Here is a 22699-nt window from a genome sequence, read left to right as displayed (position 1 = left end):
AAAACCCTTAGCTTTCTTTTCTAGAAGCCATGAGGCTTAGTATTCAGACTCAGGAATCTTATTCTAATGAGAGGCCAAACCTTTGTTTTCCAGGCAGATTACACAAAGAATAAATTAACCCTTTAACTCAGAAATTAAAGAAAATTTTGTTATTTTAACTGCGAGAAACCCAATTCTTTGTTTTATATCTATTTAACATTAAAACTCCTAAAAATCTCATAAATTAAGTGATTAAACTTTAGTCAGACAGATGAAACTTGACCATATCAAATAAATTTTTCAGTAAACCTCTTAAAGGTTGCTTTTGTTGTATATCTCTTACAGTGCACCCCTTTAAATGGCAAACACTCATTAGCAGACTTAAAATATATATATTTGTCTGTCCTTTCTCTTGTGGCATAAAAAGCAAAAGTATATAAACTTAAAGTATGACAAGCATCTATTAACTTAATAACATCAATAAATTACCCAAAATGTTGAAATTATTTTAAGCCTATATATCATAAAACGTAACTGTTGTTGAAAGAAAAGTCTATTTAAACATTCTAAGATTTCATTCAACTTTTACTACTTCTGGTATTTTTCCCAATCTAATTTTAGCCCTTAAATTACTACTTCTGGTATTTTTCCCAATCTAATTTTAGCCCTTAAAGATTTTATCAACTGGCTTTGGAAATCATAGTCTTTGCTCACTTGACCAATTCATTGATATGGATGTAACCTTAAGTGTTTGGCTACTGCTGGAAACATTTTTCCAGGCCACTTCAGATGTGTCTCATTGTGATTTCTATTTTTTTTTACTTCTTAAAGTTCCCCTATAATAGAGAGAACTTGTTTACAGTTCTACGATTAGGATCTACCCAATTTCTGATAACTATAGCAAAGCTGCAATTTTTCTTATCTTTTGTCTTAAAAGAGTCTCCACCTAGCTGGAAAGGGGTCTTTCAAAAGCGTCCCTGGAGCTACTGGATCTTGGAGACTGGGAGGTGAGGAGGCCAGATCGTGCCCCGCCCTCACTCTCTTGACTCTTGGAAGACATTTACATACGTTTAAATTGATGGAGGCATTTTGAAAGACAAAAGATAGCTAATTTCTTTCTTTTTTACTGTTCTGGAACTTGTACTTTAAGACAAAACTATCCTTTTTCCTTAAATAAAACACATTTCGTATAATATCTAGCTTAAGTTACTTAAAAAGGTTTCACTTTTAAGACTGACATAATATAAAACATAAAGATCTTAGTGTACCTTTCAAATAGACCAATTTATATCAAAGTTTCTCCAAGTAGCTATTAAAATTCTAAATTATAAGACAGACACAAGACGCTGTTTTTTCTGGATGAAGAAGGAACTGAGGTTTTATGACTAGCCTTACAAAAAACAGCAATTCTTAGCCATAGCCACCAATCTAATACAAGACAAACTTAAGACACAATGCTGTAGACCAGAAGCAAGCTCTTAGAACAAAAGGAGACAGAAAGACCACATAAACTCACCAGATAATACCACAGAAAACAAGGATATAGGGATCCTAGTTTCTAAAAGTGTATATAGCAATTTTTGGTAAGATTGACTCAATTCAATGGAAAAAACAGGTACAGAACTACCACTTCTCTCTTAAATATCAAAACACAGGTCAGGAGCTGCTACCTCCGTCTGAGAATTTGGCAAAACAGGCAAGACCTGCCACCTCTCCCTGCGAATTTGGCAAAACAGAACACTTTTCCAGATTTTTTCTGAGCCACAAAAAAGTCCAAATTTTGCAGCTGATAGTGACCACAGCTCTTTGAAAATAGAATTACCTCTTCAAATGCCCAAATCCAGGCCTAAACTGCAGTTCACTTAAAGAGTTACTAAATGTCTCTCTTAACCAAATGATCAAGCAAAAATCTAAGAAAGATTCTCCTTAATCAATCAACTTGTTTTTCAAACAAATATGCCAAACAAAACTTAAGAAAACATGAGAAAGAGAACAACAAAGAATAAGCAAAGGTTCGTTTTCCGAGACCACTCACCCCGTCAATGTCGAAGGGACATGGAGTGGGAACATGTGGGTCCAGAAGATAGGACCTTTCTTTCCCAGCTTCTGCTCCGCAGTCCAGGTCTCTTCGAAGTTGACTGAATTCGTAGCTTCAGATCCTTGACGATTACGCCATTAACTGTTGTAGGGGAAAAACGTCACAAAGTTTTGTAAAGCAAAAAGAAAGTTTTATTCGGCATATATGCAAAAGGGCAGAAGTGGGAAGCGGACAAGCATGCTGCTAGAGCCATGTCTGCCCGAGTCCAAAGAATATTACAGAATAGGCAAGAATCGGAAAACGCACAAGCATGCTGCTACAACCATGTCTGTCCGAATCCAAAGAATATTACAGAATAGGCAAGAATGGGAAAACGGACAAGCATGCTGCCACAACCATGTCTATCCGAGTCCTGTGTGTCTTTTCTTGATTTAGATTTTATGAAAATTGTCATTCTCTGAAATCATTCAGAAATGAAGCCTGTTGAAGATTAAATCATCCTATTTCTGTTTAAATGCTTACAGAATCTGTACATTTGTTATGAAGTTATGCTAACTGTAATCTAAGAGGGTTTTAAAATCTTGCAACTCTGAAGTTACGTTAGACTTCTAATAATTCAATTTAAGCATTTAAAAGCTAGTTCAAACTCATCTGTAAAGGAGTAAGATTGCATCTCATGAGTGAGAGCCATGTATTGTCTTAACTCAATATCCAAATTTTAAAACTACAGCAAAAGCCAATCCCTGTTTTCTTTTCTTTTTTTAGTTTCTCGGACAAGCTATTTACTGAAAGGGGCTTGCATTTTCAGCCATCAGTTCTAGATTTTGGAATTCAGTAAGTATCTTTTCTTTATAATTCTTAATACTCATTCTGTTTTTATTACTGACTTTCAAGATACCTTTTATGTATATGTACAACGTTAAATACATTTTAAAGGAGCCCTGCTGGTGCAGTGGTTAAGTGCTCCGATGCTAACTGAAAGAAGGTTTGGTGATTTGAGTCCACCAGCGGCTCTGGGGGAGAAAAGATTTGGTGACCTGCTCCTGTAAAGATTTCAGCCGGGGAAACCATATGGGGCAGTCTTACTTTGCCCTGTAAAGTCACTATGAGTTGGAATAGACTCGAAGGCACACTACCACCACAACAAATACATTTTAAGTAAATAATAATATCAAGGAATGTTGATCCTAGGACTGGTTAAAAGGAAGATTTTCATGAAAAGTAAGGTGTAAGAGTTATTTTCAGCCTCCCCTTCAGTTTTTAATGAATATACTTTGTAATATTTATAGTAATGGGAATTTAAAAACTACGAAGTCAGTATTATTCTTTTTTTTTAAACAAATGAGGTTATTTTGTAATGAAAAACTCGATGATTTCTGAATTCTTTTAAGCTAGCTTTGTTTATTCACTTGTTTATACTGCTTGCTATGCCTTGGGGATTCCAAATTACAGTATATGAACATTAGTTATTGTTATGATTAAGACATTGTCCTTGCCTTGAGGGAGCTCAGGTCAAGTAGGGGAAGATAGAGTACAAGCCAGGAATTACTTGCAGTCCATTATGTACAGTGAAATGAAGGGGATGTGATCTGGGTGTTGGAGAAAGCGAAAAGGGTGAAGCCCTGGAGGGTGGGTGGGGAACTTACCAACTCTTGTTGGATGTCATAAAGTTTGAGACTTAGAAGTGCTCAACTCCCTGAATGCAGAATTTTGCAGCACTGAAAAGATATAATATCAAATTAGTATTGTTTCCAGGATTGTTTCAGGTGTAAAGCTCTGCTTGTTTTAGTGGCCTGATGCATCACTAATATTTTACTAAGAGCTTTTTTGAGCTAGAAGAAAAGCAATGTGAATGAAATAACCACAGTGGTAGGAGAGTATCTGGGGTTGATTAGTGGTAGCCTTCTGGCATGCACGCCTTTATTGGTCTGGATTCTCTTCTGATGGTCAGAAGTTTGGAGCTGCAGTCAAGGAGAGTGAAAGCTCAGTTTAAGAGTACCTTGAAGAGTACCTTGTTGAGCTTTTAAAGGGGATACTAGAGAAAATTGTGAAGTGAATTTGCTAACTTTACAAGATTCTAGGCGGCTGCTCTTTCGTTTTTGAATTTTTACATTTTTACTCTTAGGTAAAGAAATTTAATAGAAATTGAATTTATAATGAAACCTCACTGATTTCAGATTATGGGAGAGCACTTGGCTTTTGTGAAACGTCTTTATTGTACAAAGAAGTTTTAATGCAGGACCTATTTTAAAGAGTATAAATTATAGATTGGTAGATGTAATAAGATGAATAGTAGTAAATACAGTTAGATTGGGATAACAATTTCAGTTCATAGGATCCTGGATGTCTGTGATGTATTTACTCTTCTATGACATAACAGTCCTATAATCAGCACGCATGGGTGTGTGTATGTATTAGCTATATAAGTTAATTAGCTACATACATCAGTTACTGATGCTGATAGCTGGAAGCATGTTGAAAGAATGTTTAAAGTCTTTGATTTGAACTTCCTTTTAATGATTCAGCTGCGTTTATGTAGCTCTACAGTTCTCAAAGTCATTTGTCAAAGTTGTCTTGTCATTTGAGCCTTATATATCAATTCTGGAAAGATACTTAAGGCAGGTATTGTGTGTGTGTGAGGGAGAGAGAGAATATAAATCACTTTCAAATACTTGTATGTTATGAGAATATTTATACATTTGTTACTGAGAAGTAATGTGGTTTTCCCAAGGTCATTTCACTGGAAGTAGCTGAATAAACCTTCTGATTTCTAAGCCAGTACTCAGCATGCTATTTTTCTTGAGATCCAGGATATGATTATGGGAATAAATTATTTTGAAGTTTAAAAAAACTCAGTAAGCACAAACTCTGTATAATCTACATTAGCACATATTTTGAATTAGTCAAGTTTTACATTACCTCTAACAAATGACATAATTTATGGGCATATTAGATGAAGACTTTAGCCTGAGAGTTTGCCCGATTTCTTCTCTGCCCTGAATTCAGCCTTTGCTGTTAGTGTTTATTTTGACATTGACCTTGGGCAAGCCCCATTCTTTTTCATAGCTTTGGTTTCCCTCTAGGATGCAAACTCAGGATCATGTTATTCCATTGCCCTCTGCCTCCTTCGCAAGGCTTATTTTAAGGGTTAATATCCTGTGTGTCCCAAGATTAAAAGTGCTAATCATTCATAAGAGATTTTAATCATTCTTTTAGTGGTATTAAATTAATAGAATGTCTTCCAGTTGTCACTAGTGCAGGAAATTCGTCTCCCCATAACACTTTTAAAAATAGATTTAAAAAAATAGGATAAAAATAGCACAGGGGTGAGTGGGTGTCAGCCAGCATTCTATGCTAGGTCTGGCGAGGCTGCTGGTGGATGCAGTGTCTGGGCTTGGCAGATTGCAGTTTCACAGCCTTAACTTTCTGGGTGTGTTTCCTGTTGGGAGGATGTCTGTATCCTCTGAAACCAAAAATCTTGTATTCCAATTATGTGAATGGAATATAAAGCTTGGAGGATAAGTATCAATAATTTTGCTGATTGATTCATGTTATTTCCTTAAAGCCTAAAACCACAGAAGTCTTTATTTAATTGAGAGGGAAAAGGCAAATGTGAGTCCAGTAGTCTGGGGTAGGGATTTCTGAGGTGACCCTGTAGGCTTATGGTGGTGCAAAAAAAATTTCTAATGTTATTACTTGAGAACACTTAAAAGAAAAAAAAAAAGATTTTAATCACACAGATGTTGTATATTTTATTTGTAATTGGCTGTAAAGGTCTTATTTTTTTAAAATGCACATTGGACATATTAAATTTTCAGGTGAGACTTATGATTAAAAGTAGGAGGAAAAACTAGACGAAAAAGCCTGAGGACACGATGGTGGTAATACATTATTGTGGAAGTCTCATGCATTAAGAGTATGCATTTCATTTTCTCTTAAGCCCACATTTTTAAAATCAGAATAAAATGAGAGAAATACGGGCATAATATATATGAGGGTCCTTTTTTTTTTTTTGCTGAATTTAATATATAGTTTGATTTCTGGGCCATACTAATGAGTACTGTGTATTTGGGTCCCTGCCAGTGAGGGTATTAAAACTGGAGAAATGACTTCAGTGAAATTTTTGCTGACTCTTTTCTTTTACAGCATAATTTAACTAGAGAGAATTTGATGTTGGGCAGTAGGAATCGGAAATAGATGATTAGAAGGGACTTTGCAGATAGCTCCAGGTAGGTGGCCCGAGCCCCGCTCCTCTCCTCTGCAGTTTCTTGACTGGAGTGGACGTTGTAGGTGTGGATAATTGACATTACACCTTCACCAGATTGTGTGCTTGCTGTAGCACAGGTGCCCTTCCTCTGAGGCTCATGGGGAGTTTGGGAATTATACACAAAGCTTTATGTGTGTGAATGTTTGCAGAGGGAGAAGCCACTACTTTTATCAGAATTTTCTGAAAAGCTCACGATTTAAACCACTGCTAGAGAGCGCTGCAGGATTTTCATTCTTCTCACAAGAGTGGCCTTCAACAACAATTAAAGTTTTCCTCCTCTCAGATCTAGCAAAGAGTGAGTGAAAAGTTTATCTCAAAGACTGCAGAAAATATATGTATGTGTGTGTGTGTATATATATATTTAAGCATCTTTAAATTGATTACCCTGTTGAGTTTTTCTGTGAGTACAGTTTCTTATCTAAAAACACATTTCCATTTGAATTAAAGACTCTAATCAGCAAAGTGCCTATTTCCCAATATGGGTTTTTTGTAAGCGTTTACCTAACGACCAAGATGAGTCGAATTCTTCTAACACAAAAACCAGTGGGGTGCTACTGTGGGTTGGCATAAGGCTTGTAAAAGGGCTTTTAAAAAAAAAAAAAATTCCTTGTAGATTAAATATTTTATTATTAACAAGATTCGATAATGGTTGCCTTTAAATTTGTAATGAATATCAACAGCTTTCTGGGTTAAGGAAGTAAATGTATATGTATACTTATATTTATAGCTGTACAATACATCACCTTTTCTCCTTGTTTCCCGTCCTAGGTTCCTGGGACATCCAGCAGCAAAGATCCTCTATGCTTACAACCCTAGTAGGGATAGTGAGGTTGTGGTGAATTCAGTGTTTACAGCTGCTAGACATTTTCATGTGCCTCCTGTTCATTGCAGGGTGAGTGTTGATGTACTCTTGGAAACTATGCTGTGGCAGGCTGCCAGGGGTTCTTGCTTTCTTTGGCTTGAAGTTTTTGCTCCCATGTCTCCCTATTTTCTGCTACCCAAACTCCTTCCTTCTGCATGTTTGCTTTAGCATTTATTTTTACAGTTGTTCATTTTCATAGTTTTGGTGGCTCTGATATGTATAAGGGGAAAAAAGTTTAAAGAGTCTAAACTAGGTAGTAATGTATGTATATTTAATATGAATAATGAATATGAATAAAGACAACTTTATATCATTTGTCTTGAAATTAGACAAGTGCTAAAGCATTTAGTTATAGTTGTGATCTCATCACCTTGCAACTTACTAAGAAAGTTAGGATTCGTCCTTTCTAAATGTAGGGCTTACAAGGTGGTAGAGGGATCCTTAGAAAGCTAATTTGTATCATAACACAGCTCAAAATCCTGGTTCTTCTTGTAGTTTAAATTTCAGCGGTCTTAAGCTTTTAATGAAGATCCTAATTGCTCACGGGAGCCCTGGTGGTGCAGTGTTATACACTTTATTTTTTATATTGCTTACTTACGTCGGCTTGACATTTTATGTATATGTACATATATATAACCCAAACCAAACCCATTGCTGTTGAGTTGTTTCCGTTTCATTGTAACCCTGTAGGACGGAGTAAAATTGTCTCATAGGGTTTCCAAGGCTGTAATCTTTACGGAAGCAGACTGCCACATCTTTCTCCCACACAGTGGCTGGTGGGTTCGAACCACCGACCTTTCAGTTAGCAGCCAAGTACTTTAACCACTGCACCAGCAGGGCGTATATACATGTATATTTCTTTTTTTCTTAATACTGGGACTAAGGAAATGGTGTAAGGGGGGGGGCTGATGTAATTTTGTTTATGCCAGTCTGTCCAGGTAAACTTTGCTCCTGATTTTTATTAAGTTTAACATGCTTGTACGTTGATTATTCTCCGTACTGAAGTAGACAGAGAACTGTGTTAGACAAAGGCTGTTGAACATGTAGTAAGGAAGAGGAGGGGAAAGGAAAGATGGGAGACACATGATTCCTATCTAAAGTGAAAGGACTTGACAGCCATCTTGCCATAAGTCTGTGGTATGTTCTTTTAAATATTCTCTTAGGTTGTTTGATGGTCATCAGTTTGGGATTCTGAGGGACTCACGATGCTTATAAATCAAGGGTGCAGAGTATGCAAAAATCTGTTAACAGCATCACCAAAAAGAAAGTCTGTGAAAGGTAATTTATCAAAAGGGGGTAGCATTCCAAATAGCTAATTAGGTGTCTCCCCTCCCCCCACCCCGCCCCAGGTAATTCCAGCAATGGGGAAAACTTCCTTCAGAATTATTTTCTTACCTACTGAAGAAGGAAGCATTGAAAGTTCTTTATTTATTAATACCTCCTCATACGGAGTCCTTTCCTATCATGTAAGTAACCTTTTCCTCTTTTCACATAATTTGTTTGTCAGCTTAACTAAGAGGTTTGGATACTTTTAAAAAGACTTTTGGAAATGTCAGCCGCATGCTTATGTCAATAAAATATAAGGCTCTTAGTCATGTTAAACTCACCAGCTGTTACCCTCTTCCACCTCACTTGCTGGGGTTTGCTGTCTTCGGTACAGAGAACAGAGCTGTAACCCTCACTGTGAATCTTTGGAAGGATATTGGAACAAAACAAAGAAATCTATCATACTCACTTAAAATACAGCAGGCTTTCAAAACTCAGGTCTTTCACTCACATACATTCATGGAGGGAGCTATAGAGGCAACCTCTTGTGATTCCACCTACCTCTCCTCCTTGGCTCAGGAATATATCTGATCAGGAGGCATTGATTGTGTGCTTGGGAGCCAGTTCCCATGGAGCCCACCAAACATCAAGGCACTAGAAAGAGAGCATGAAGAATCTTTTGTTCACAAAAATAGTTAGGAATCTTTACCTTAAGTGGTACCTGTGACATTTTAATAGGATGTGGCATCAAGTAATTTATGTGCTAAGATTAAATCATTTTTGTGGTTAATTCTTATTGGATTCCACTAAACTGGTGGAATAACATAACAAAAGAGTTGACCTATTTGTCAAAAGATTTGCTATAATGAGGAACATTCACCTGAAATACAGCAATATTCTTTGTGTTATATGGAGACAGAGATAATTACAATAGTTGGAATAACAGAATCTTGAAGGCCAAGTAATGAATACAGATTTCCTTTGGAAAGTTACTTTAGCATTATGGTAGATGTGTTTTAAAGCTGTAACAGAAGAGTCATTCTCTTTTTTTCTCTGAAGGTGTCTGGAATTGGCACTCGCAGAATCTCTACTGAAGAGTCTGCAAAGCCACTACCCAATGCTTACTTCCTGCTTCCACAGGTTCAGAGCATTCAGCTTTCACAAACACAGGTAATTTTGATAGTAGATTTATTTTGAATGCCGGGAAACATCAAACTTTGTAACCTTCTGAATTTATATCTTTTGCAAAGTACAGAATTGGGGTTCTATTATTTTCTGCTTTTTAACAAAAGTCCTGTTATATAGAAGTAGTATGTATATGTAAAGTGTCAGTCCACCACTCGTCTGTCAGTTTGTTGTACTGTGGTGGCCTGTGTGTTGCTGTGATGCTGGAAACTATGCTTCTGGTATTTCAAATTACCAGCAGGGTCACCCATGGTGGGCAAGTTTCAGGGGAGCTTCCAGACTAAGACAGACTACGAAGAAGGACCCGGTGATCTACTTTTTAAAAAATTGTCCAGTGAAAAGCAGTGGAGCATTGTTTGATATAGTGCCAAAAGATGAGCCCCTCAGGTTGGAACGCACTCAGTATATGACTGGGGAAGAGCCGCCTCCTCAAAGTAGAGTTGACCTTAAAGACATGGATGGAGTAAGTCTTTTGGGACCTTCATTTCCTGATGTGGCACGACCCAAAATGAGAGGACACAGTTGCAAGCATCCATTAATAATTGGAATGTGGAATATATGAAGTATGACTCTAGGAAAATTGGAAATAGTAAAAAATGAAATGGAATGCATAAAGATCGTATCCTAGGCAATAGTGAGCTGAAACGGACTGGTATTGGCCATTTCGAATAGACAGTCATATGGTGTGCTATGTTGGTAATGATAAATTGAAGAGGAATGGCGTCACATTCATCGTCAAAAGGAACGTTTCAAGATCTATCCTTAAATACAGTGCTGTCAGTGATAGGATAATATCCATAACCCTACAAGGAAGACCAGTTAATAGACTGTTACTTAAATTCACACACCAATCACTAATGCCAAAGATGAAGAAATTGAAGATTTTTACCAACTTCTGCAGTGTGAAATTGATCAAACATGCAGTCAAGATGCATTGATAATTACTGGTGATTGGAATGTGAAAGTTGGAAACGAAGAAGCATCAGTAGTTGGAAAATATGGCCTTGGTGATAGAAACGACGCCAGAGATCGCATGATAGAATTTTGCAAGACCAATGACCTGTTCATTGGAAATGCCTTTTCTCAACAATATAAACAGCGACCGTATATGTGGACCTTGCTGTACACAGAAATCAAATAGACTACGTCTGTGGAAAGAGACGATGGAAAAGCTCAGTATCATCAGTCAGAACAAGTCCAGGGACCGACTGGGGAACAGACCATCAATTGCTCATATGCAAGTTCAAGTTGAAGCTGAAGAAAATTAGAGTAAGTCCACAAGAACCAAAGTACGACCTTGAGAATATCCCACCTGAATTTTGAGGCCATCTGAAGAATAGGTTTGACACATCAAACACTAATGACTGAAGACAAGACGAGCTGTGAGTTGACATCAAAGAAATCATATGTGAAGAAAGCAAAAGGTCGTTAGACAGGAAAGAAAGAAAAGACCAAAATGGATGTCAGAAGAGACTCTGAAACTTGCTCTTCAACGCAGAGTAGCTAAAGTGAGTGGAAGAAGTGATGAAGTAAAAGAGCTGAACAGAAGATTTCAAAGGGCGACTCAAGAAGACAAAGTAAAGTATTATGATGAAATGTGCAAAAACCTGGAGTTAGAAGACCAAAAGGGAAGAACATGCTTGGCGTTTCTCAGGCTGAAAGAACTGAAGAAAAATATTCAAGCCTTGAGTTGCAATATTGAAGGATTCTATGGGCAAAATACTGAACCATGCAGGAAGCATCCAAAGAAGATGGAAAGAATACAGAGTCACTGTACCAAAAAGAATTGGTCGACAGTTCATCCACTTCAGGAGGTAGCATATGATGAAGAACTGATGGTGTTGAAGGAAGAAGTCCAAGATACTGAAGGCATTGGTGAGAAACAAGGCCCCAGGAATTGACGGAATACCAACTGAGATGTTTCAACAAACGGATACAGCACTGAAGTGCTCAGTAGTCTCTGTCAAAAAATTTGCAAGACAGCTATCTGGCCACCGACTGGAAGAGATCCATATTTGTGCTCATTCCAAAGAAAGGAGATTCAACAGAATGCAGAAATTGTCAAACAGTATCATTACTATCTCATGCCAGTAAAATTTTGCTGAAGAAATTCAGATACAGTTGCAGCAGTACATAGACGAAGAACTGCCAGAAATTCAAGCTGGATCCAGAAGGGAACGTGAAACGAGTGATATCATTGCTGATGTCAGAGGGATCTTGGCTAAAACAGAAAACCAGAAAGCTGGACTGTGTGAAGAACACGGCATCAGGGTTGGAGGAAGACTCATTAACAGCCTGTGATATGCAGATGACATAACCTTGCTTGCCGAAAGTGAAGAGGGCTTGAAGCACTTACCAATGAAGATTGAAGCCTTCAGTATGGATTACACCTCAACATAAAGAAAACAAAAATCCTCACAACTGGACCAATAAGTAACTTCATGATAAATGGAGAAAATATTGAAGTTGCCCAGGATTTCATTTTACTTGGATCTACATTCAACATCCGTGGAAGCAGCAGTCAAGAAATCAAACAATGTATTGCATTGGGCAAATCTGCTGCAAAAGACCTTAATGTCACCTTGAGGACTAAAGTGTGCCTGACCCAAGCCATGGTATTTTCATTCGCCTCATATGCTTGTGAAAGCTGGACAATGAATAAGGAAAACCAAAGAATTGATGCATTTGAATTGTGGTGTTGATGAACAATACTGAATATACCATGGGCTGCCAGAAGAACAAACAAATCTGTCTTGAAAGAAGTACAGCCAGAACGCTCCTTAGAAGCAAGTACTTTTGACATCTTACCAGAAAGGACCAGTCCCTGGAGAAAAACGTCATGCTTGGTAAAGTAGAGGGTCAGGGAAAAAGAGGAAGACCCTCAATGAGATGGATGGACACAGTAGCTCCAACAGTGGGGTCAAACATAGCAGTAATTGTGAGGATGGTGCAAGACCGGACATTGTTTTGTTCTGTTGTACATAGGGTCGCAATAAGTTGAAACAGACTCGATGGCACCTAACAGTGACAACAAAGTGTCAGTGGAATTCATATAGTTATTTTTAATGGCTGTATAGTTCAAGGTTTTGATATTCCATAGATTGCTTCATCCTATTGGTCATTTGAAATGTTTCCCATTTTTCATTATTTTTACCTTTAGGCTGTGCGCATATTTTATAAGTTTCGTCTTTACCCTTTTGGATTCTCTGTTTCCTCTGGGTATATTTCATTAAGAGAGATTCTGTAGTTAAAGACTACACACTGTTTTATAGAGCTTGTTAAACCGTGCTGGAGTAATTTTCAGGAAGACAGCACCACCATGGTCACTAGTAATGACGTGCCGCGAGGAAGGTCTCAGTCTTTCCCCTCCCTGCTTCCAGTCTTGCCTGGGTGTGTGGCTTAGAGGAAAGATGTTTTTGTAGGTTTATTTCTTTTAAAGTGTATTTCATTAATAGCTTATAGAGTTGACCATTTTTTCCCCTTTGATTATCCTTATTTCCTTGTACTGTTGAGAACTTTTTTAAAATTATGGTAAATATGTATGTAAAAAAAAATTTGCCATTTCAGCATTCTTCACATACAGTTCAATGACGTTACTTTTTTTTTTTTTTATCATATTGTTCAGCCATCACCATTATCTGTTTCCATATTTTTCCATCACCCTTAACAGAAGCTTAGTGTCCCCTAAGCAGTGAGTCGCTCCCCCTGCCTCTGGTAACCACTGTGATTTTTGGTCTCCGTATACTTGTCTGTTCTAGCTATGTCACTTAAGTGGGGTCATACAATATTTGTCCTTTTGTGACTGGCTTATTTCACTCAGCATTGTGTTTTCTAGGTTCATTCATGTTGTACATGTGTTAGGACTTCATTTCTCTGAGTATTATTCCCTTGTATGTGTGTACCACATTTTATTCATTCATTTGTTGATGGACATTTAGGCTGTTTTCCACTTTTTAGCTATTGTGAATAATGCTGCAGTGAACATTTGTGTACAGGTTATCTGTGTTCCTGCTTTTAATTCTTTGGGTATGTATCTTGGAGTGGAGTCGCTGGATTATATGTTAATTCTGTGTTTAACTTTTTGGGAAACTGCCAAATTGTTATGGAGAATTTTTGAAATGGAAAAACTTTTGAACCAATATATTATGAACTTTTCCTACCCTTTGTTTCTGATTGATAAATTAAGAACATTGGTAGAATTTTCAGTCAGTAGGCATGGGTTTGGTTTTGGTTTGGAGGAGTAGTACCCAAAATTTTCATTTTTCCAGTAGTTGTATTGAACCTCTGCTGTGTGCCAGGCATTGTTTTTAGAGTTTCTATCTTCATGGAGTTTATATTCCATTGGGGGAGACAAACAGAATTAACTACCTGTAATGTAATATCTGGGAGCTTTGTCACCAAATAGATAATTCCTAGGGATTTTTAATATTACGCTGAAACCTGTGAGAGCCGGAATGCAATGCTTCTGCCTTGTTTTTCTGGGTCTGGCAAGTTTTTGTCTTTAACAAGGTGTAGTGTTACCACTTTTCTATTGCTTGTTTTAGTAGAAAATATTTGAGTTTTTCTACTCTGACAGGTTTTTACCTAACACAGGTTCTGGCTTTCGTAGGTTTTACTGTATCTTCATTTTTATAAAGTTGAGTAGACCCTCTTCCCGGGATTTTAAGGAAGATTTCTGTCAATATGCACATTTGGATTTGGGACCATGGGACTGCTGAAAGGTTTTCAGCAGGGGACTGATGTAACCTTCCATTTTTGGAAAGAGGTTGGGAAGAGCTAGATAAGCTTAATTTGCATATGCTGACAGCATGGGTGTCAGCATGTGAACATAATTAGCTTTATCTCTAGACTCCTGTTCAGAAGAGAGCGGCAGCTGAGAAGGTCCAGGTTTCTCAGGTGACTGAGATTGGGAGCTCTCAGTGCTAGATGCTGTATTAAACCCACCACTGTCCAGTCCATTCTAACTCGTAGCAACCCTGTAGGACAGAGCAGAACTGCCCCATAGGGTTTCCAAGGCTGTAGTGACCCTGTAGGACAGAGTAGAACTGCCCCATAGGGTTTCCAAGGCTGTAGTGACCCTGTAGGACAGAGTAGAACTGCCCCATAGGGTTTCCAAGGCTGTAATATTTGCGGAAGCAGACCGCCGTATCTTTCTCCCATGGAGCAGCTGGTGGGTTTGAACAGCTGACCTTTTGGTTAACAGCCAGATGCTTAACCACTCTGCCACCTGGGCTCCTATGAGGCTGTGTTAGTGGTGATAAAAGTACTGAGCAGAGACATGTGGTCAGATTACTATAGTCACTGGGGCTTAATTTAAGAATACGTGACATGGAATTTAGGGAGAGAGGAAACTGACGCTGGAGGGCTCATAGAGACCGGACACATCTTGCCCACTGTCTACCTCCCACGGTGCCCACTTACCCCCCCTTGCATCCAGCCCATCTTCATCTCTCTCTGGATTGCTGTAGTAGTTCCTTAACTGGTCTGCCAGCATCCACACTGGCCCTTTACAGCCCTTTCCCCAAAATACAAGTTGCATCACTTCAGTCCTTTGCTTAAAACCTTTTAATGCATTCCAGTTGAGTTTAGAATTTACACCAGATCCTTATCTTGGTGGCCTTGCGTGGTCTGGCCGCTGTCTCTCCCCAGTCTCGTTGCACACCACTCTTGGTCTCTGCGTTCCCGTCACACCAGCCTTCCTCTGGCTGCTTACATGTGCCATTTTACCTCTGCCACAGGTTCTTTGAGTCTGCAGTGTCCTCAGCCCTCCCTCTGATTTTCCTCCACATTAACCCTTATTCATCCTGCCTTCTTCAGCTCCGGCTTTAGCTCTGCAGGGCCTTGCCTTATCTCCCAAGTCTAGTTCAGGACATATGTTAGACTGTGATACAACTGTGTTCTGCCCCCTTGGAACACTTAGCCTCATTAACTAATCACACACCCACATGATGTCATTACTTAACCACCCTTTCCTTCATTCCGTGGAATTTAAGCCCTATGAAAACGAGGACTGTCTGATGTGACTCCTCATCTTATTCCCAGCACCTGGCTCAGTGCCCGCCGTCAGAGGTGCCCAGTACTGAACATTTGCTGAGTGAAGCTTTGGCCTTAAGGTAGCTCTGGAGCTGTCTCCACAGAAGCAGGTTTCTTTTGCTTGCTGCCTTGTGTCTCATTATGGTGGTGACACACTATGGCGGTGACTTGGCTCTTCTTGCTCTCTCCTTCTGCTTTAGCTGATGGCAACCACTGGCTCCTGCTAGTCTCCTCTTCACTGCGTCGTGCCATCTCTCTTAGGTCCTTTTTTCTGCCTTATTATTTATTTGTTTTTAACAGCTTTATGGAGGTATAATTCACATACCATATAATGCACCCATTTAAAGTGTCCAACTCAGTGGTTTTTAGTGTGTTCACAGATTTGTACAACTGTCACACTATGTAATTTTAGAACATTTTTATCTCCCCAAAAAGAGCCCTTATACTGTTAGCAGTCCCTTTGTATCCCCCATCTTCCCTGCCCCCAGCCCATGGCAACCGTCAATCTACTTTTTGTCTCTGTAGATTTGCGTGTTCTGGACATTTCATATAAATAAAATAATACAATACGTGGCCTTTGTGATTGTGTCTCTCACCCATTACCCGTTGCCGTCCAGTCAATTCCAACTCATAACGACCCTATGGGACAGAGTAGAACTGCCCTATAGAGTTTCCAAGGAGCACCTGGTGGATTCGGAATGGTCGACCTTTTGGTTAGCAGCCATAGCTCTTAACCACTATGCCACCCGGGTTTCCATCTTCCACTTAGCATAATGAAGTACTGATACATGCTGCCACAGGCTGCACCTTGAAAACATCATGTATCAGTGCTTCATTCCTTTCTATTGCCAAATAATATTCCGTTGTGTGGATATACCACGATTTGTTTATCCATTCATTCAGTGATGGGCGTTTGGGTTGCTTCCATTTTTTTTTGGCTATTATGAATATTATTGCTATGACATTTGCTTACATGTTTATGTAGACATGTGTTTTCAGTTCTTTTGGTTATATACACAGAAGTGGAATTGCTGTGTTACATGGTAACTCCAGGGAGCACTGGTGGTGCAGTGGTTAAGTGCCCAGATGCAACCCAAAGGTCAGTGGTTCGAACCCACCAGCCTCCTCGGGAGAAAGATGTGGCAATTAAATCATTATGAAAAGCTGGGGCTGAGGTGGTAATAGTATTTAAAAAGTATTTTTACTAAAAAGTTGTTGTTGTTAGGTGCCGTTGAGTTGGTTCCAACCCACAGCGACCCTATAGGACAGAGTAGAGCTGCCCTGTAGTGTTTCTAAGGAGCGGCTGGTGGATTTGAACTGCCGACCTTTTTAGTTAGCAGCCAAGCTCTTAGGGTCCCATAATTTTTGTGTGAGTAAAAAGTACAGGCTGCCGATTTGTTTGGGTCTACCTTATATTCGGTGCCTACATAGAGTTGGATTTTAATATAACACTTTGAGTATTTGAAGTTTTTTCTGGCTTAAACATAGGCAGAAAGATAAAAAGGCATGTGCAGGGAGAATAGTATTCATAACGGGATCCACAGGCAGTGTGGAAGGTGAAGGCTTTAAAGTCTTCGATGCTGCTGGACTCTTCTAACCTGTGAGATGCTGATCAGAGAAGGAAAAGCAGCAGGAATGTTTTGTAGAACTATGAGTGTGCATCAGAAAATGGCAGATGTGCTTGATGTAGGCAGATGTTCAGCAGTACATTAAGGACACATAATTCAAGTGGCATTTTTAAGATTGCCATGAGTATCAGTTTCAAAACTTGAAAGAAATTTCAGTTGTCAGGGTAATCATGGAAGACATCAGCAGACACTTCGCTGCTGCAAACCCAACAAAATTCCACCATGAGGAATTAAATTGGAAACAACCAGAAAACAGATGCACACTGTAATGCAGTGTTGTGATGTACATGAATGTGAAGTGCTTCATGCCATTCCTGCTACTAAAATGCAAACATGAAGAAGACGTAATCATCCATTTGTAGTAGGATGAGTGGAGGATGGAGCTCTAGAGCTGTGCCTGGTATATAAGTGCCCAGAATGAATGCCATTTATTACTGTCTGTCCCCCCACTGGAATGTTCACTCCCTAAGAACAAGGATCTTTGTTTTGTTCACTACCTGGCACTTTGTAGGTGCTCAGTTAATATGTGTTGGTACAAATCAATGAAAGTTATTACTCTACACACCTAGGGATAAACAGTGCAATTCTTACCAAATAATTATAAAGCACAAAAATATACATGCTCTCAAGCAGGTATTTAAATAAATAATGGCATTAAATAAATATGTCATTGACTTTGCCTTAACTTTTTTCCTTGTATCCACATGAAGAGAAATAATGATTTTATTTAGGAGTAAAAGTTAAGGTTGAGAGAAGATGTGAAATCGCTGTGTGTGGCAATTGAATCATGAAAAAGCTGGAACTCAGATGGTAATAGTATTTCAAAAATATTTGTACTAATAAGTTAGGGTGTTTAAACAGGTCATTAAGGGGGAGCTAGGGCTACATGGGGGGCATTCTCAAACCTTCAAGTTCATTTGCATGAATATGAACTTTTATATCCATTTGAAGAAATGTACCTCATATGCATGTGAAAGCTGGACAATAAATAAGGAAGACTGAAGAAGAATGGTGCATTTATTTGAATTATGGTATTAGCAAAGAATATTGAATATACCATGGACTGCCAGAAGAATGAACGAATCTATTTTGGAAGAAGTACAACCGGAATGATCCTTAGAAGCAAAGATGGTGAGACTTTTGTCTCACTCACTTTAGACATGTTATCGGGATGGATCAGTCCCTGGAGAAGGACATCATGCTTGGTAAAGTAGAGGGTCAGTGATAAAGAGGAAGACCCTCAATGAGATGGATTGACACAGTGGCTGCAACAGTGGGCTCAAACATAGCAGCAGTTGTGAGGATGGTGCAGGACCAGTCAGTGTTTCATTCTGTTGTACATAGAGCTGTGACTTGGAACCAACATAACAGCACCTAACATCAACAGCAACAATGAAGAAGTGAGTGTTGATTGAGAGCAGAGGAACTCTTTTCACTGGGGAATAGCTAGCAGCATTGAGTTTTTCAAACCTCTCACCATTCCCAAAGCATACCATTCCTTTTAATAAGCTGTTCCATCCCATCCTTTGCCTGTCAGCCTTCTAATTATCCTTCAAGGCCTAGCTTCCATATCACATTCTCTGCAACCTCTCTAGGCTCTCAAGAAGCCTGTATCCTGACCGCCCCCCACCCCCCACCCCCCGGCTCTTGGTCCACACCCCGCTTTCACATTTAGTGTCTCATGTTCTCCCTCTCTCACCCCTTCCCAGACTCTGTAGGAAAAGGGCCTGTTTCTTTTCCAGTTTTATCATCTCAACATCTTGCTTAGTGTTTAATGCATTGAGGGCCCCAGAGTTGAATAGATAGGTGAGCCAGTGGGAATCTGAGTTGAGATCCCCAGACAGCATTTCTACCAGTCATAACATCTATGATTTGTATAACTTCACCTTCTCACCACAACAACCAGTTTGACCTTCAGCAGATTTACTACTGGGGCAGGTGGTATTATTCTTATTTTAGAAATTGTAGAGTGGACTTAAAGTTTAAGTTACTTGGTGGAGGTTGAGAGTAGATTCAGAATTGGCAATGCTAGCTCAGTGCGCTTCAATTTTTCCCTATATATAGTAAATGTCGTAATGATTTTTATATTTGTTGACTTAGTAATTTAGGATCCAGGAAAGTTAAATGCAAATAAATACTTTTTGCAGCATTTTTATGATGCCAAAAAAGTAGAAACAGCTTAAAGATCTAACAGTAGAAAAAGGATTTGGTAAATTTGAGTGTATCAGCATAGTAGAATGTTAAGTAGTTCTTCTAAATTGTAGTCTTGATGACTGTAGAAATGCCTGGCAAGTGAATAACAGAATATAAACTAGACTGTACTCCATGGTTGCAACTGTAAAATATATGACAGCATGTAGTTTGCAAATATCGTTGGGCTAGGCTCATGAGAAAGCAGGAGATTTTACTTTTTAATGTTGTCTTCAGTACTGAATTGGATCCAAACCATTGAGATTTGGGGAGTGTTTTTGTGATTTATTTGGGCAAAACAGAATATTTGAAGTTGACATTGTCTCACAATCTGGTATATATTGTCGCTATGACAATAAGCTTCTCTAAGAGTTCTAAAAGAAATTAAATTACTATTATTGGATTCATTGTAAAATAATGTTTAATGTTAAAAATGTAATTATAAAGCAATATGGGAAACGCAGAGAAGTTTAAAGTTAGAAGCAGGACCCACAGTGCTACCACCGCGTGATGAAAGGTAGTTTTGTGTGTGTTTGAGTCTATGTATGGTTTCCCCCTAACCCTGTGGTATCATATTATTGGATTGTCTAAAGGAAACACTATGTCTTTAGGATATTCTGTGATTATAAGGAATTATAATGTAATTATAAGAAAACATGAGAAAGCCAGCGAAGTAAAAAAATTAGAAATAAAACCCAAGACCACAGTTACACTAAGCAGAGATTAACCATGATTAATCTTTTGTTATATCCTTTCAGTGTTTTTCCTGAGTGTGTGTGTGTATGTGAGTGTCTTGGGATCATATTGGATTGTGCAAAGGGCGATTATCTCCGGGTATTCTGTGTGACATCTAATACGTTTCAGACCAGGAGTTGCTAACCTTTTGAAACTGGCCCAGCCTTTCCTTTTGGTGTGTTGATGTCAAGACCTTGTGCCTGCATGGGGGCGACAGGTGTTGTGTGAGGGCCTGCGTGGAGCCTGGAGCTGCCAGGCGTGGGGGAGGCAACTGCTTACCTGCCACTTGCCTTCCTAAATGTGAGTCCCTTTCGTTTAAACATGGCACTCTGGAAGGGAAGCTGTAAAATAAGTATAGGGAGAACAAGGGACGTTTTTCCAGTTGCAGTTTGACAGAGGAGAAGTGAAAAGGGGCAGATATCTCACTAACAAGTGGGTTGCAAAGATCTGACCGGGGATCTGGGGATGGCACATCAAGCACAGGGAATGTTCGAGGCCTTTGAGGCCGTCCTCGTGCCTGATAAAAAACCAAAGCCAAATCTGTTGACATCGAGTCGATTCCGACTCCTGGCCACCCTGTAGGACAGAGTAGACATGCCCCATAGGGTTTCCGAGGCTGCAGTCTTTACCTAAGCAGAGTGCCATGTCTTTTTCCTGTGGAGTGGCTGGTGGGTTCAAACCGCCAACTTTTTGGTCACCAGGCCTCCTCTTGCCTGATAGCCTTGCATAATTACTTAAATGGTATAAACAAATTTTCTGGGCGTGATAGCTGAGAAATCCTACAAGTACGTGTGTAATTGTAATGTATTTAACATTTGTATGATAAAAGTCATTTGATTTTTTTTTTTTTTGCATAGAAGTCATAGGCTGTCAAACTCTGGAAGGTTATTAGTCTGTGTTGGGTAGATATATGTCATCACTTAATTTCCCCTTACCTACCTCTGTATTGTTTTCGATTTTATATTTAGATCTCTGATCCATTTTGAGTTAGTTTTTGTGCATGGTGTGAGGTATGGGTCTTGTTTCAGTTTTTTGCAGATGGATATCCAGTTACGCCAGCACTATTTGTAAAAGAGACTGTCTTTTCCCCAGTTAACGGGCTTTGGGCCTTTGTCAAATATTAGCTGCTCATAGGTGGATGAATTTACGTCTAGATTTTCGATTCTGTTCCATTGGTCTATGTATCTGTTGTTGTACCTGTACCAGGCTGTTTTGACACCATGGTGTCCCCTTACCTACTTGTGAATATAGCTTTTATGAATGAGGAAATGGCTTGTTTTGAAAAGTTTTTTTTTTCTTTGATCAGAGCTTCAAGTGAGAGTGATTCAGTGGAATGAGAACTTGGGAAGAGGAGAGAGAGAGGAGGGTTGATGAATGGATGGAAGGAAGGAAAGAAGAAAGGAAGAAGACATGGTGAAGACACTAGAGAGAGGAAAATAAAAATAGCGTGATGTGTGGGTGTAGGTGTTTCTCTTCGTTTCTTTTTTATTTTGTGGTAGTGCCCCAGGAACCTCTTGGCTACCACCACCATGCCTGTGAGCACCAGTGGCATCCTGATTGCCCCTGAGGAACGAATTTCTTCACCCTCTGTCTTCCATTTTCTTCTTTAAAAATCTGTTTTCAGCTACTGTGAGAACAACAGTTTCCTGGTTCTTCTTTTAACTCAGTGTTTACTCTCTTTCTCTCTCTCTCTTTTTTTTGTTCTTGCCCCACAGGGGAGTTGACTAACTCCTTACTGAAAACCTCGAGAGATCCCCATTGTTGCAAGTATAATACTCAAAAGCTCTTGTTTTATGTATGTGTTTTCCTTTACTAGATTGTAAACTCCTTCAGGAGCCCTGGTGGTGCAGAGGTTAAATGCTCAGCTGCTAACCGAAAGGTCAGCAGTTTGAACTCACCAGCCACTCCATAGGCAAAAGATGTGACAGTCTGCTCCTGTCAAGATTTATAGCCTCAAATCCTGTGGGACAGTTCTCTGACCTACAGGGTTGCTGTGAGTTGGAATTGACTCGATGGCAGTGGATTTTTTTGAAACTCGTAAGAGCAGAAATGTCATGCCCTAATCAATATTTGTTTTCCTGTCACCTAGCATAGTTTTTGACAGTATAGTATGTGGGAAATAAGTGCTTGATATTTGAGTAAATGAATCTTAAAAAGGAAGAAATTATAATAAACTCAGCTCTTTACTAAGTTATGGGTCAAATCTCCTTGGACTTCTTTCAGACATTCATTTTTTTAGAATATTCCAGAAACATTTGTTAGAAGATTTGAAGATGCCCTATACTGCCCAAGTTCTAAATAAGTAAGGATCACAAGTTAGAGAATTAAAACATCACCTTTATGTTACTGATAATCCACATTCGCCTATGTAATCTGAGGTGAGAGAGCCAGTAGTTACTAACTCCTTATCACCTAGGTTGTCCCTGGGTGACACAGATGTTTAAGTGCTCAGCTGCTAACCAAAAGGCTGGCAGTTTGAATCCACCCAGCGGCACCTCAGAAGAAGGCCTGGTGAT

General features: G+C 39.1%; 1 protein-coding gene across 23 annotated transcripts in view; it reads left to right on the top strand.

Annotated features, from left to right (window-relative positions):
- Positions 1–22699, top strand: part of TMEM131L (transmembrane 131 like) — a 255172-nt gene that overhangs the window by 117093 nt on the left and 115380 nt on the right. For 20 of the 23 annotated variants that reach the window (XM_023733510.1, XM_023733506.1, XM_004378812.2 and 17 more), the window contains exons 4-7: positions 2783–2851; positions 7053–7176; positions 8496–8612; positions 9472–9582. In XM_023733510.1, the coding sequence (XP_023589278.1) occupies positions 2783–2851; positions 7053–7176; positions 8496–8612; positions 9472–9582 (421 nt within the window). Of the gene's footprint in view, positions 1–2356; positions 2852–6163; positions 6247–7052; positions 7177–8495; positions 8613–9471; positions 9583–22699 lie in introns of those variants that run through there. The other 3 variants (XM_023733508.1, XM_023733501.1, XM_023733504.1) reach the window with 3 other exon arrangements.

The sequence above is a fragment of the Trichechus manatus genome, unplaced genomic scaffold (assembly GCF_000243295.1).
Source record: "Trichechus manatus latirostris isolate Lorelei unplaced genomic scaffold, TriManLat1.0 scaffold00059, whole genome shotgun sequence".
NCBI classification, from domain to species: Eukaryota; Metazoa; Chordata; class Mammalia; order Sirenia; family Trichechidae; genus Trichechus; species Trichechus manatus.
Note: the sequence above shows the minus strand (reverse complement) of the source record. Positions and strands in the feature narration are given on the sequence as shown.